We start from the raw sequence: 16,686 nt of genomic DNA, 5'->3' as shown, positions 1-16,686 counted from the left end.
ATCAGGACAAGACATAGATTTGCTAATGTGCATTTAATCACCAAAGGACTGAAGATGTCTGGGCTTTTATTCTGTAATGTTTCTAAGACTGTGTCCATTAAATGCAAACAAAAAAGGAAGAAGTCTTGGCAGAACAGGAGAAGTGATGCACACTTGATGATCAGATCGATTTTAAATATTATTCATGGCATATAGCCTAGTCCATGCTCTAGCTGTTTCTATGGCTTGAGCTTCGTTGGTCTTCCACTGCTCCGCTACATCATTTGCTAACGGATCATCTGGATTGGGAGCACTTAACAAAGCCTGGATCGATAGCAGAACTGTGCGGATCTGCAGTGCTGGGGACCACTTATCTTTCAAAATATCTAAACATATTCTTCCCAACTTGTCTACATTAGGATGATAAATTTTGTTCATGAAACGTACTTTAGGGGCTGCCATCGGGTATTCTTCTGGAAGGAATAGTTCCAGTTTAAAAGTCCCTCCCTCAAAGGGGGAATCCTGGGGGCCAGCAATGACCACATGAAAATAACTGGCGTTGCTCTCATCTGGTTCTGCTTTAATGCCAGGAACTGGTTCTGCCAGCAAACGCTGGGTTTCCTTGATAATCCTGCGGGGCAGCCCGGCCATCTTGTCAGATCCCAAGTTCGGCTTCAGCTCTCAACCCTGGCTCCGCTCGCCTCACGCCCTACCAAATATTTCTTATTAAAATCTGTAACTTTTGTCAATCAAGTACAAATTTTAACTTTAGAAGTTTGGTCCTTCCTGCTGTGGTTGAATTCTGCCTATATCCAGAAAAATCAAGAAAAAGTCTGTTCAAGTTAATGAAATAAGAGTGAAATAAATGGGAATTGATGGTATCAATAACAGTTATGAAGGAGTAGACTCTTCCCAATCAAAAATCCCATTGTTGTACTGTTATGGTTATAGAATGACAGTATCCTTTTCACTGGCCTTGCAGTCTTGAGCCATCCTAACACTCCTCCACAGGCCTCACAGTTTCAGTGTCAACGAGAAATCCAACTCTTGACATGAGGGACTAATTTAATATTTTAAAGACAAGTGATAAACACGGTATAGGTTACCTTTGCAGAAGATTTAGATTAAGCCCTACCATCACTTTTTTCTTATTTAAATTTAAAATGTTGACTGTTTGATAAGGAGAGTGAAGACTATCTAAAATCAGGTCCACAAAAAACAAAAATTCTCTTATCAGTATTTGAGACTATTATTTTACATATTCAGCTCTCAAAGATGAACCTGTATGTAGAATGTGAAAAAAACAAATCTTCTTTCCCTCTCTCTATTCACTAAGAAGCAGTGATTTATCTCTAACCACTCTAAGGAAAACAAAAAAACAAAAACAAAACCTCATGCCACTTGTGAGAAATAATTATTTAGGGAACTTTAGTTACATAGCTGATTTAAAAAAACCACAAAGGAACACTAATTTCTCTATTAAAATAAATATGTATAACCGGACATACCTGAAAAAGAACATGTACATGGCAGCTGTGATGCAGAACAAAAGGACCTACAACAAGGAGAAAATATATTACTTGCAAAAGAATACTAACATCATTTGTGTGTCTTTCTTTTTAAATTTTAATTCTAGTATAGTTACCATACAGTGTTATCTTACTTTTAAGAGTATGAGATGATTCATCAATTCCATATATCACCTGGCACTCAACATGACAACTGTACTCCTTAATCCCCTCACCTATTTACCCACCTCTCCTCTGGTACCAGCCATCAGTCTGTTCTCTATATATACTTAAGGGTCTGTTTCTTGGGTGCCTGGATGGTTCAGTCTGTTGAGCCTCTACCTTCAGCTCAGGCCATAATCTCAGAGTCCTGGGATTGAGTCCCCACATCATCGGTTCTCCCTCTCCCTCTGCCTGCTGCTCCCTCTGCTTGTGCTCTCCCTCTGTCAAATAAATAAAATCTTTTTTAAAAAGAGTCTCTTAGTTTGTCTCTCCTCTTTTTGTTCCCTTGTTTTGTTTCTTAAATCCCACAGGTGAGTGAAATTATATGGTATTTCTGACTTATTTCACTCCGCATTATAATCTCTTCATCTATGTCGCTGTACCATTTGTGTCTTATAAAAGCAAAACACCCATATTAAATATTGTGCCTGAAACTATTTTTTTTAAGTTTTTTTATTTATTTATGATAGTCACAGAGAGAGAGAGAGAGAGAGAGAGAGAGAGGCAGAGACACAGGCAGAGGGAGGAGCAGGCTCCATGCACTGGGAGCCCGATGTGGGACTCGATCCTGGGCCCCCAAGATCGTGCCCTGGGCCAAAGGCAGGCGTCAAACCGCTGCGCCCCCCAGGGATCCCCCTGAAACTAATTTTTTAAAAGATTTTATTTATTTGAGAGAATAAGCAAGAGAGAGAGCACAAGTAAGGGGAGGAGCACAGGGAAAGGGAGAAGCAGACTTCCTGCTAAGAGGGGGCCCAACATGGCACTGGATCCCAGAACCCCGGGATCATGACCTGAGACCAAGGCAGACACTTAACTGACTGAGCTGCCCAGGTGTCTCATGCCTAAAACAACTTAAAGATGTGCAAAACTAGTATTCAGGTATCATATTCTCTACCTTTCAAATAAACCATATAAGGCAATAATGAGTCTATATACACACACAGATAAACAAAATTATATACATTATACAATATGTTTATATATTATAATATGTATATATGTATATAGACTGGGTAGAAGGGTAACACGGTTCAAAACAGGACAACAAATTTTTTTATTTATCTCGAAGAATGCCTGGAAAAGCAAGTAACTTAAGAACAGAGACAATGGCATTTATGTAACGAAGTAAGCAAATAAATGATAACTGTATTAACTGTTATACCAAGATGACCAGACCTTTCAAATGTAAAATACAGTTCAGTTGTCAACCAATTCTCATCAATAAGAAAACTCCTAAAAATATAATCATCCTTTGTAGATATAGACTAGCTATAAGAAAAATTCCTCTAGCACGGTAAACCTAAATTTAAAAGCTCCCCTCAAACACATCACACTAAACAAAACAAAGTAAGGTGTATATAGAGGGGCACCTGGGTGGCTCATTCAGTTAAGCATCTGACTTGATTTTGGCCCAGGTCATGATCCTAGGGTTGTAAAATCAAGCCCTGGGTCCTTTTCCATACCAGGCTTGGAGCCTGCTTAAGATTCTTTCTCTCTCCTTCTCCCACTGCCCCTTCCTCCCTATTCTCTCTCTTTAAAAAAAAAAAAAAAAAAGTGTATATGGAAAGAATCCAGAATCTAAGTCCTGACCAAAAGCTAAGTTATGCCAACAAAGTGGAGCTCCATAAGTTGTTTCAAATCACTGAAAAACAGGGACACCTGGGTGGCTCAGTGGTTGAGTGTCTGCCTTCGGCTCAGGTCCTGATCCCAGGATCCTGGGATGGAGTCCCACATCGAGCTCCCCACAGGGAGCCTGCTTCTCCCTCTATGTCTCTGCCTCGCTCTCCGTGTCTCTCATGGATAAATAAATAAAATCTTTAAAAAAAAATCACTGAGGGGATCCCTGGGCGGCTCAGCGGTTGAGCACCTGCCTTTGGCCCAGAGCGTGATCCTGGAGTCCCTGCAGGGCTCCCTGCATGGAGCCTGCTTCTCCCTCTGCCTGTGTCTCTGCCTCTCTCTCTCTCTCTCTCTCTCTCTCTCTCTCTGTGTGTGTGTGTGTGTGTCTTTCATGAATAAATAAATAAATAATCTTTAAAAAAAAGTCACTGAAAAACAAGTTGTAAAATGTATTCTTATTTTAACAACAGTGTAAACTAAACATGGTAGTCAATGGCCTCTCATAGACAAATAAATAATCTTTCACTGTAAAAGGGGTGACCACAAAGTACAACAAAAATGAATACAATACAAATAATTTCTAGTCAACTTAAGGAAAGTATAATAGTTTTGCTATTACAAAATACAGTTCAAAGATTTGCCACCTTGGCTAAAGATAAGTACTATAAGCGTAACTGGAATGGCTCAGAAATCTATAAACCTACAAACCTAAAGAAAATAAGTATCAATTACTACAAAACAAATATTTTTATTTTTTATTATAGAGAAAATATTTTTCTTTATGTAAAGTATATAAAATCCTTCTTTTTTTAAAAATATTTTATTTATTTATTCATGAGAGACACAGAGAGGAGGAGGAAGAGTAGGAGGAAGAAGCAGGCTCCTCCCTGAGGCAGGGCTAGATCCCATGACCCTGGGATTATGACCTGAGCTGAAGGCAGACACTGTACTGACTAAACCACCCAGGTGCCTCTGGAGTTCACTTTTTTATACAGTACAGATTCAAGAGATGAAAATCTGTATGGGGAGAAGGGGGAATCTAAAGGATATTAATGTACAATTGATCATTTAACAGATATTTACTGAATTCCTATTATAAGCCACACACTATCCTTCAACTTACAACAGTACACAAGATGGACAAAGTCCTCGCCCTAATGAAAGTTATCTTTTAGTTAGATAAAAGTTAGTAAGATATCAGTAAGTTAGTAAGTTAGTTAGATATCAGTTAGTAAGAGCAGTTTTGGTGAAAAACAAAGCAGGATAACAAAATAAATGCAGGAAAATGGGGGTTGCTGTTTTATACAAAACATCCTTGGTCAAGGATGCAGAGACTTTACAGACACTGAGGAAATGGGAGAGAAGCATGGGGATTAAATCAACAGAACCACTGAAAAGGTTCTGATTTTTATTATGAAAAGTGTTCAGTATTGTGTCAAAGATGCTAAAGATTGAATTTTTAGTGACATAGTGCTTCAAAGTTTTCTAAATTGAATGTGCTAATTTACTAAACATCTTGACTTCCAAAAAAAATGCTTTTCCAAATAAATGTAAATCTGTAGTGAAATAAAGAAAATTTTCTGCGTTTCAAATTACAGAATTTAAAGCTAAAAGGAACTTAGACCTCTATAGTTTTTCATATCAGGAAACTAATATGAGAAGGTAGGTGATCCATGCTTACCCTACTAGTTGTATATTGCATTTCCTTCATTAAACAAATATTGATCAAATTAGTTACTCTACAGCTACTCTGTATAAGAATATTTAAATACAATTTTGACTCTCAAGGAGCTTACAGATACTGCTCCACAGTCCAGTTGTATAGCTACAGTTCACATGTGGCTAGTGAAATTTTTAATAGCTTTATTGATGTAAAATTAACATATTTAAAGTATTTAATTTTGTAAATGTTGACACAAGAGTGTATAATAAGTGGTATAATATCCCTTGAATGGAGATCCCTATAAAACCATCATAAGCAAGATAACAAACACATTCATCACACCAAAAACTTCTTAATAGCATTTTATCATCTTTGTATCTGTAAAACCTGTAGTGATGTTACCTCTCATTTCCAATACTAGTAGTATCTTATTTTCTTGATCAGTCTTAGTATTGATATATTAGCTGCATTGATTTTATCAAAGAATAAACTTGTGGTTTCATTAATTTCCTCTATCATTTTTCTGTTTTCTATCTCATTGATTTCAATTTGATCTTTATTAGTTTTTTCTCTTTGTTTTGGATTTCATTTGCTTTTGTTTTTCAATTTTCTTAAAGACAGAAATTTAGACTATTGATCTAGATTTTTTTCTTTTTTAATATAGGTATATAATGCTATTAATATTTCCCTAATATCTGCTGTACATGTATCCTGCTAATTTTGATAAGGTAGTTATTCCTTTTTATTCATTCGAAATAATTCCTAATTTTGCTTTTGCTTACTTCTGTGATCCATGACTTAGTTAGAAGTATGTTATTTAGTTTCCAAATATTTGGGGATTTTCAGTGACCTTTCTATTTTTACTGACTTCTTATTTGATTCCATTATGGTCACAAAATACTTTATATGACCTGATTATTTCTAAATTTATCAGGATTTATCTTATGTCCCAGAACATATCAGAATATATTCTATATATGAGGTAAATATCAATTGAGTATTTTTTTTAAGTAATCCCTACACTCAACATGGGGCTCTAACTCACAATGCTGAGATCAACCAGGTACACCAACCTCCTCAATGTGCATTTTAAAAGAATGCGCATTGAACTGTTGCTGGGAGAAATAATCTATATGTATCAATTAGGTCAAGTTGGTTGACAGAGTTGTTCAAATCTTCTGTATCCTTAATGATTTGTCTGCTTGTTCAATTACTGAGAAAAGTTACCAAAATGTCCTGCTATAATTGTGGAATTGTCTCTACAATCTCTCCCTGCAGTTTTATCAGTTTTTCCTTGATGTATTTTGAAGCTTTGTTTTTAGGAATATAAACATTTAGAATTATGTCCACTTTATCATGATGAAATTATCTTGTCTCTGATAATATTCTTTGGTCTGAATTCTGTCTGATAGTAATTCCAGATTTCTTTTAATACTATTAGTTATCCTTTTTTTTTCTTACTTTTAATTAATTGGGTCTTTATATTAGAAGTTCATTACATGTAGGCATCTTGTTGTTTCTCATTTTTTATCCTATCTGAAAATCTCTTCATTGGCATTGAGTGTTCATATTTAGCATGACTATTGGTAAGTTCACAATTAAATCTATACTGGTATTTATTTTTCTATTGTTTCTCATTTGTGTCCTTTTCCTGCCTTTTCTGAATTAATTATTTTTTATGATTCCATTTTCTCTCCTTTGTTGGCTTATTATAGTGCTCATTTTAGGGCTTATAGCATAGATCTTTAAATTGATACAGTCTCCATTCAAGGGATATTATATCACTTAACATATAATATAGAACTTTTATACTTCCATTCCTACTCTGACCTTTGTGCTATTTCATCATCTATCATATCTTAATCTACATTATAAAATGACTATATTTTAACATTTTCTCTTTAAAAATGTAGATCTAAAATAATTTCCTTTGTTTTGAAAGATAGTTTTGCAGGGTGTAGATTTCTAGGTTGACAGATCATTTTATTTTAGTAGTTGGCTCAACAAATGTCACTTTAATATCTTCTTACAATTTGATTATGATGTGTCTTGGAGTAGTCTTCTTCATGTTTCTTCTATTACAGTTTCATTAAATTTCTTGGACTGGTGGGGTTACAATTTCACCAAATTTGAAATTTTTTCAGTCATAATTACATCAATATTTTTTTCCTCCCTTTTCTTCCTTAGGAACTCAAATTAATATCCAGTAGGTCCCCTGAAGTCCCACAACAAAGGTTCTCCTTTTTTTAAGAAAAAAAAAAATCTTTGTGTTTTATTTTGGGTTGTTACATCTTTAAGTTCACCAATATTTTCTTCTGCAGCATGTGTCATTAGTGTCATTCAGTAAATTTTCCATCTTACATATTGTAATTATCATCGCTATAAGTTTGATTTAGATTTTTGCCCCTATTTTCCGTGTCTCTAACTTTTTAGAAGTATGGAATTAAGTTATAATAACTTTTTTTTAAGATTTTACTTATTCATTCATGAGAGACACAGGTTGGGGGGGGGAGCAGAGACACAGGCAGAAGGAGAAACAGGCTTCATGCAGGGAGCCTGATGTGGGACTCGATCCCGGGTCTCCAAGATCACACCCTGGGCTGAAGCTGGTGCTAAACCACTAAGCCACCTGGACTGCCCATAATAACTCTTTTTAATGTCTTTGCCTACTAACTCTAAAAGCTTTGTCAGTTTGGGATAGGTATTTTTTTTTTAAAGAAATATTTTTTTTTAATTTTTTTATTTATTTATTTACGATAGTCATACAGAGAGAGAGAGAGGCAGAGACACAGGCAGAGGGAGAAGCAGGCTCCATGCACCGGGAGCCTGACGTGGGATTTGATCCGGGGTCTCCAGGATCACGCCCTGGGCCAAAGGCAGGCGCCAAACGGCTGCGCCACCCAGGGATCCCTGGGATAGGTATTAATTGACATATTTATTGTGTCATTACAGGTCAAATTTTGTTTCTTACTGCATGCCTGGTATTTTTATTGGATATCAGACATACTGAACTTTACCTCAGTGAGTGCTGATTATTTTTGTATTCTCATTAATCTTCTTGAGCTTTGTTCTGGGACACAATTGTTTGGAAACTGTTTGATCATTTAGGGACTTGCTCTTAAGATATTTTAGGAGGGAGTAGAGTAGTGCTCAATTTAGAGCCAATTACTCTCCATAATTGAGAGAGGACCCTTATGTGTACTTTACCTAATACCACACAAATCTTGAGATTTTCCAGTCTGGCTAGTAGAAACAAGACACTATATTGCTGCTTTCTGAAAGCCAAGCACTCAAGTAAGGACCTCCAATCCTTTCAGGTTGTTCTTTCTTTGGCCTGGGGCATATTCCTCAGGTATATGCCCTAATCAGTAAGCAGCTAAGCACTTTACTGTCTAGTCTTATGTTCTGTGAATTCTGTCCAGTATTGTTTCCTTTTATGTCCTTGACTTTGTCTGAATGCCTCCACTTTGATGCAAGCCTAGAAACTCTCATAAGCAGTAGGGAGTTTCATAGGGCATATTTTATTTCTTTCCAGCTCTCAGGGACCTCTACCCTTTGGTGCCTAATGTCCAGGACCATGAAACCATTGTTTCATGTGTTGCACGGATTTTGGTTGTTTCAACTATAGGAGTAAAGATGACCCTGATCAACTGGTAGCTGTTACTATGTCAAGGACAGAAGCAGAGGATAGTTTAATTTAAATTATTTACAATTAAAAATAAATAATTTACAATTAAATAATATTAAAATTCAGTTTCTCACTCACACTAGTCATATTTCACATAATTGGGGATCCCTGGGTGGCACAGTGGTTTAGCGCCTGCCTTTGGCCCAGGGCGCGATCCTGGAGACCCGGGATCGAATCCCACGTCGGGCTCCCAGTGCATGGAGCCTGCTTCTCCCTCTGCCTATGTCTCTGCCTCTCTCTCTCTCTCTCTCTCTCTCTCTCTCTTTCTCTGTGTGTGTGTGACTATCATAAATAAAAAATAATAATAAATAAAAAAATAAAAAAAAATATTTCACATAATTAATAGCCACATGTGTTTGTGGATACTGTAACAGAGAGGACAGAAACAGAATTACCACCATAATTGCAAAAAATTCTATTAGAATTGTCTGGCTAGTGACTGGTATTTTCACTGTGCATTGTGGTGATGCTATGTAGCACTTAAAATATTCTAACTGTGGCTATAAAGTAGGTATCTGTATACATCTATTTTTATACTTTACACTTTTATGTGTAAATTGACAGAAAATTTGTAATCACACTATTTACTTTACTCATTTATGGAAATAATACATATCTATTACATATATTGGAAGGATTAAATTAGATAACATACAGAAAGCCTAAAGAGATACTAGTATATCAAGGATGCTCAATAAATAGTAACAATTCACAAGAAATAATTTCTCTGTAATTCTCTTCCATTTTACAACCATTTCACAATATACCTAAAAAGGGTAAGGAATTTTGCAATTGTTTTTTTCACTTTAATTTTTTTAACATTTTTTTAACTCAAAAAGCAATGTAGGGCATGCTCAACATGGTTGAACCTCAAAAACATTTAACTGAAAGGACCACATATGTTGCATGATACCATTCATATGAATTCCAAAATAGACAAATCTATTTACAGAAAGTAGAGTAATGGATGTCTAGAGCTAGGGAAGTGAGGTGTGATAGCAACTGTTTGCTAATGGTGCAAAGTTTCTTCTGGAGGTGATGAAAAGTTTCTATAATTAGGTTGTATGGATTGATGCAGAACTCTATAAATACACTAAAACTCACACAATTAACACTTTGAACTGGCAAATTTTATAGCATGTACATTACATGTCAAAAACTATTCAGAATGACTTTTACCAAGTAATGCATATACACAATAAAACAAAACTGCAAACTAAACAAAAATACAATAAAAAGAAAGCTCTCTCCTGTTCCAGATGTCTGATATCCTGTCTATATTTGTATATAGATATATACCTAATAAAGCCATTCTTTTTACTTTCCTTTTTAATTTTACACATACACAGACACCCATTTGGAAATGCTAGCATTTTTTAAAACAGTCTATGAATAGATATTTAGAGTTGATGGAGCCAGAAAATACTGAATACCAAAGTGTATCTGTAAACATGTGCACTTATATCTCTTCAGGTAAATTCTTAGACCTGAATTCACTGCATTTAGGGCTAGGTGCATTTTTTATTTTGATGCATTCCCATCATCCATATATCAAAGCACCTATTTCCTTACACTACCTATCTTCCTATACCAGTTTGTGTTTTATCTAGCTGTTTATCCTTGCCAATCTGGATGAATGAAAGAAGCGATAGCTCATATTATAGTTGCATTTTTCTTAAAAGTGAAGCTGAGCTTCCCAGATTTATAAACATTTTTGTTTGTCTTTTGGTCAGTTGGTTTACCTCTTTTTCATATCCTTTGCCTATTTTTGGATGGTTGATTTGTTAGAAACCATTTTTGTTTGTTGAAACTGCATATAGTTATATGAAAACATAAAACTGATTTCATTATTCTCTATTTGCACCAAGAATATGAATCAAGTAATCATGTAAAGGAAATCTCACAATGTCCGATGCCAAAAGAACATTTTAAGCCAAGAGTATACACAAAGTATAACAAATAATGTGACAGTAAAGTTCATTCAGCTGAAAAATAGTTTTTTCTGGAATGCCTTTTTAGGAAGTGATAGATTTACAATACACAACTTCCTGCTATCAAGCTTACAAAACTTTCCGGAAAAAAAAAACAAAACCATACTATTACTCTCTTCACTATGGCATGTGGAATTATATGAAAACTATCCTTCTCAAGGTTCTAACAAAGAAACAATATCACAATATATGAATACTTTAAAATCCTAAAAATAACCAGAAATACTAAAAAAGTGAATATGGCCCTACGTAAACATGTCCTGGAAAAGAAAGCTGTTTTTACCATTTAAGCCCCAAAATGGTTAAAACACATATCCTGAAGTCATTTTAGAGCCTACTAGAGACCTAAACAGATGGTGCATTTAACTACTTCCTACCACAGAGCTCTCCTGCTTTTCTTTAGCATGCATACTCGATTAGATGTTCTTTGTCCCTGGTCACTCCTTGAGTGTGTCCAAAGACAATAATACCCTTTGCTGCCTGGCCCTCATTACTCATCAAGCCCAATTCCCTCATATTCATTGAGCCTTCTTGCATTACACAAATAAATACTGAAATTGCATTTCTGTTTCTGTAAAAGAAGCAATCAACTTCCCCTTGCCCGTGCATAATTTATTCATATTTTAGCCATGTATCCACTCACCCATTCACAAAAATTGATCTGGTATCTATATGTTTGTAACACTTTGTGACTTAGCAAGTCAAAAAAAGAGAGAAAAAGAGAGGTAAGCTCCATAAGATCAGAAGCCCACACTATCTTTGAGTGAAAAAGAACAGATAAAGAAGCACAGGTTCTCACCTTCATTTATATTTTTATTCACTACTTGCTATATTGTCAGTATATTAGGAAAACAAAACTACATAACACTTGATACCTGTTTTCCTGATGAAGTCAGTCTAGTGGAAATGCAGACACATTAACAAATCATTCCGATACAATACGCTAGGACAAAATATTTATACTTCACCATTCACGAGATACTCACCAAAACATGATTATGTTATTATTGTAATTAGTCAACATATTTAAGCAATGCTTTTTGGCCATCTATATACCTTTTTTACATTTCCACCAGAACCTACTTAGAACACAAAGTCCCAAAGGACAGTCTTTATTTCACCTAATGCCATATATGGATAGATTTTTAATACATAAGGCTTTTGATAATGACGTTGGTTTCTGTTTATGGAATCTATCTTTCAAACAAGTAATACATTCATACAATTTTTAAAAGGCTGAACTTCTAAGTATTCTAAGTATTTTTTCACTTTTCTGCAAACACAGATCATTGCATGGCCTCGTGGGGAAAGGGCTTTTCTTGGATGAATGAGTGTTTCCTAATTTGCAATGTATATATTTTAACTTTGAACACACAACACATCATTATCATAAAATTGACTGGCTTTAGATAGTGCATAATTTTAAACAGTGCTATTCTCAAGTTAAATAGCTATGTGTTGCTTTATAATTTTTAAGGATTCTTATGTAATTAAAATCTCACTTAGCATACAGTCCATCTTTTTAATCTGTCCCTTTGTTTTAGATTGGCAGTTTTTGATTTTTTAAAAATTTCCCTTCCTTGATAAAACAAATACAGGAACAATACAAAATACCTTATAGGGAATCTTAGAGTCACAAAAGCCAGACTAGAGGTCAGCAAGAAGTCTTATTAGGTCTTCAGATTAAGACTAAAAACTTGATCGAATCACTTCCATTTTTAAAACTTTAACTTTCATCTTTAAAAGAAGTTAATTTCTAGGGTTCTTCAAAACTCCAAAATTCTATGATTCCCTACATCAATTTTTTCACCACACAATAAAATTTTTCAAAGTACACTGTCACTAATATACCAGGAGACAAATCTCAGAATATCTGTATATACTAGGCAAATTAAAGTATTTGCACTGACTGAGCCGAGTATAAGAAATATCACTAAATATGACCAAAATTTGGTCCTAGCCTCTGCCTTGCACTGCTCACTATTCTTGATTTAATACCTTCAAGGTCAGCAAACACAGTCTGGCAACACATTAACCTTGAAATTTTCCAGTTGTGAAAGAGTTACGTTAGATAGCCACTGGGAAGTATAGTCTAAATGATATTCTGTCCTTTTATGGTTAAGTGAGTGAACTGTACTTTGTTTCCCACAGAAATGATACAATTTAAAGTATACACCATGAAAAATTTCAGTACACAGTAACTAAAACAACCTGCAAATTAATTCCTTATAACAACAAAATGCTAATTATGCTAGATTTTTTTTTAAATAGCTTTAAATACCTATTTAAAAGATTACAAGATGAAGGTTTATACATAGAAACATTCAGTGCTTATTTAAAAAAAATTTTTTTAATATAATGGTCAGGTAAAAGCCAAGACATGAATTCATTCACTGAACAAAATATTCACTGAAAATATACTCTTTGAACTGGACTATAAACACCAATTAGACATTATCATCATACACCCACAATACTTTATTGGCATCTCAATTATGATCATGAAAAGGAAATGCAGTTTATTGAAAAGAGTTCGGCCACTGATTTATATTTTAAAGTTATCAAGATATGCAGCTGCTTCATTTTTTCCCCCCATATCAATTTCTCTATTGTATGGTCAATTCACTGGTCATTAAAAGTCATTAAAAATTCAATTCCAAACAAACAGGAAAAGAATTATGAAAAGAAAGCCAAAGGAAACCACAGATGCAGTTAGTAAAGGTAACTCAAGACCACCAAAGGACCAGAGAACATGAATAAAGAGGAAAGTAGAGGAATAAAACAGATTAACAAACTGCTACTGATTAACAGTGCCAGGTACTATAAAAGGTATTTTTAAAATGCTATCTTTAATCCTAATAATGACTCTTCAAGGTAGGTTTTTTTTCACTCCCATTTTAAAGATAAGGCAGGTAGGCTCAGAAGATAAATCACTCACCTAAAATCACAGAGTATTTAGTGGCTGAACTAAGACTCAAAGCTAAAACTATTCTGATTTCAAATTCAACACTTTCCATTATACTTCTCTGCCTCTAGAAAATATTTTATTAATGTTTATTGAGTGGTTACAGTGCTTCCATGGGAGGAATAATCGCCATAATGCTCCCAATATATTATTTTTTTAACTAGTGTTTATCATTTTTTAAAAAAGGAGGAAAATTTTCCGAGTTCAATATAGTAATTAAAAACCAGTGCAACAACAAATCAATTGCTGATGTTATTGGGCTTGCTACATGTCACATACTGTATTAGGTTTTTGACATGTATCACCTTATGTAATCCTCAAAACAGCCCTACAACGTAGGGATCTCTACTTCAGGGAAGATGTTTAGAGAGACAGTTATGGGTTCAAGAGAGGTTTAGAAACCAGGTGTGATTCCAATACCCCGGAGCTGCCATGGATTTCTCATAAAGATTTCTTTAATAACCCCCATTAAAGAATTACAGCTTTCATAAATTTCATCCAACTTAATTATGAAACATCTCTTATTTTCATGCACAGCAAATAAAATAGTAAGTTAATATACAGTCTTTGTGTGAAAAAACTCAGTTTCCTTGATGAACCAGATTTAAGAAAAGCAAAGATGACAAGAAAATGCCATAATCAAAAATTTATACAAAATATTTATTCTAGTAAAGAAAAACACATCTAAAAAATATACTTTTTCAATTTCCAAAATAGGTAATTTAAAAAATATACTTTTTCAATTTCCAAAATAGGTAATTTAAATATTACAATTAAAAAAATGAAAATCAAGAAACCTCCATGTTTATATATTAAGTGAGATGAAAAAAGTGACATGACCCAGTTTTCCAGTATGTTTACATAGCCATGTAAGGGACTATTCTTTACCCTAATACTGACAAACATGTTACTTTTTCAATTCAGAACAAAACAACACAAAAAAACTCATGTGTCACTCAGCACATGGAGGAGAAAGGTTTTATATGGATGGATTCAGAGCAAAGTTAAAGCTGAAAAAATATTGTGTTTTCAGCATGGCAAAGTAGACAGGTCACCTAAGTGAAACCTCATTATTTTAAGGAGACAATTGTAGCAGGTTAGTTATTTTCATCCAAATGGTGGTATCCCCATTAACCTCAAATAAGAAACAGGCGTAGGGTAATACTATGTTTTTCCTTCAGAGATATTACAAAAATAAATAAATAAGAGGACCCAGATTATTTTAGAGAAGTTGTAGCAAGGCCACATATAAATAGCACATGCCAATACAGCAATGCAGATTTTTATCATTTGATAAAGGTAAGAAAGACCTTAGAGAGAGGGTTATTATAATACTAAGGTGGCCAGTAAGATAGCCCTTAACTACTTCACCAAACAAAATTGTGCTGTGGACCAAAAGCCAACAGCTGCCCTCCAGCTGGGTTCCATATATTTTAGGTATCCACTGAGAACCAACTCAATCCCAATGCATAATCCCCCTCCCCCCCTCAAAACAGCCATCAACAATAAGTAAAAGGATATGTAATCTCTTTACTCTTGTTTTATTTTTATTTTTTTATTTTTTTTTGTTTTTTATTTATTTATTTATTTATGATAGAGAGAGAGAGAGAGAGAGAGAGAGAGAGAGGCAGAGACACAGGCAGAGGGAGAAGCAGGCTCCATGCACCAGGAGCCTGATATGGGATTCGATCCCGGGTCTCCAGGATCGCGCCCTGGGCCAAAGGCAGGCGCCAAACCGCTGGCCACCCAGGGATCCCTACTCTTGTTTTAAACACAGCATACAAAAAATAAATAAATAAAAATAAATAAATAAATAAATAAATAAATAAACACAGCATACGGGGCAGCCCTGGTGGCGCAGTGGTTTAGTGCCACCTGCAGCCTGGGGCATGGTCCTGGAGACCCGGGATCGAGTCCCACATCAGGCTCCCTGCATGGAGCCTGCTTCTCCCTCTGCCTGTGTCTCTGTCTCTCTCTCCCTCTCTCTCTCTCTCTCTCTCTCTCCCTCTCCATGTCTGTCTGACATTAATAAATAAATAAAATCTAAAAAAATAAAATAAAATAAAATAAAAAAATAAACACAGCATACGGGTAATTTTACTCATGAATTGGTATAATAAAATATCACTTAGTTCTCCCAAATAGTATACCCTATTCCCATTCTTTGGGTATATGCTCATTCCAGTATTCATATGAGAAAATCCTTCCTTGATTAGGCATGGCATTGCTCATATCTGTCTTGGTTCTCACTATTTCTATCCAGCTGCTGATTCCTCTCTGCATACTACCATTTCTTCAGGCAGAAAGGTTCAGAACTAATGGGCTGTTTTGGTTTGTTCCTTGTTTCCCAATAAACATATAAAAAATCTTAAAGCACAACATAGTAAGCATTACCTCTACAAAAAAAAAAAAAAAGGCGAGGGTGGGGGTGTAGAATGTGTTTGAATTCTGAATCAGATGAACTGTGGAAGACTTTTCAATCATCTCTTCCAAACTGAATTCACACATAAGATTTTTCCTTTTGAGTTTCCTAGGCTTATTACATCAAAGAAACAATATATCAAGGCCTCTCAGCTTATGTCGAGTAACTAAGAAACCTTCATTTTCTGTGTTTTTTTTTCCCTCCCCAGTCAGCAAGACAGATGCAGTACCTAGTCTATCACAAAGAGATATAACGATATATGGGAACATGTGCTTTTTCAAAATACCTACGAAAGTATCTTAACAGTTTTAATAAAAAAGAGAAAGATAAAAAAAATTTAAAAATCACTACTGAGATCTTTTAAACTCAACTTTGTTCAGTATTTATGGGTCTAAGGCAATAAGAAGAAACTTAAATGCTTATCTGGCCTTTCCCAACAGTAAAAATGAATTAAGAATAAACAGAGATAAAAATCTCATCCAAAATGAAGTTCACATCCAGTATTAGCTATTAGTTATGGACTGCAAAGTGATTTATAGAGTAGACATCACCTCTATCATGGAAATCTCTGGTCTGCCTGTACTCCAGTTGCATGAGGTCTAGACCTTGAATGAAATTTGTGTACAGTCAG

At 34.9% G+C, this 16,686-nt stretch overlaps 2 protein-coding genes across 2 annotated transcripts in view; both read right to left on the bottom strand.

Annotated features, from left to right (window-relative positions):
- Positions 1 to 16,686, bottom strand: part of TMEM135 (transmembrane protein 135) — a 236,489-nt gene that overhangs the window by 81,285 nt on the left and 138,518 nt on the right. The window contains exon 6 of the mRNA XM_055320494.1: positions 1,488 to 1,534. Coding sequence (XP_055176469.1) covers positions 1,488 to 1,534 — 47 coding nt within the window. The remainder of the gene's footprint in view (positions 1 to 1,487; positions 1,535 to 16,686) is intronic.
- Positions 50 to 1,520, bottom strand: LOC129506661 (ubiquitin-conjugating enzyme E2 N-like). The gene is made up of 2 exons (XM_055320495.1): positions 1,488 to 1,520; positions 50 to 688 (listed from the first exon to the last, which is right to left on the bottom strand). Exon 2 carries the CDS (start codon positions 628 to 630, stop codon positions 172 to 174), a length of 459 nt encoding a protein of 152 aa, XP_055176470.1. The 5' UTR covers positions 631 to 688; positions 1,488 to 1,520; the 3' UTR covers positions 50 to 171.

This window comes from Nyctereutes procyonoides, unplaced genomic scaffold (assembly GCF_905146905.1).
Source record: "Nyctereutes procyonoides isolate TBG_1078 unplaced genomic scaffold, NYPRO_anot_genome, whole genome shotgun sequence".
NCBI lineage: Eukaryota > Metazoa > Chordata > Mammalia > Carnivora > Canidae > Nyctereutes > Nyctereutes procyonoides.
Note: the sequence above shows the minus strand (reverse complement) of the source record. Positions and strands in the feature narration are given on the sequence as shown.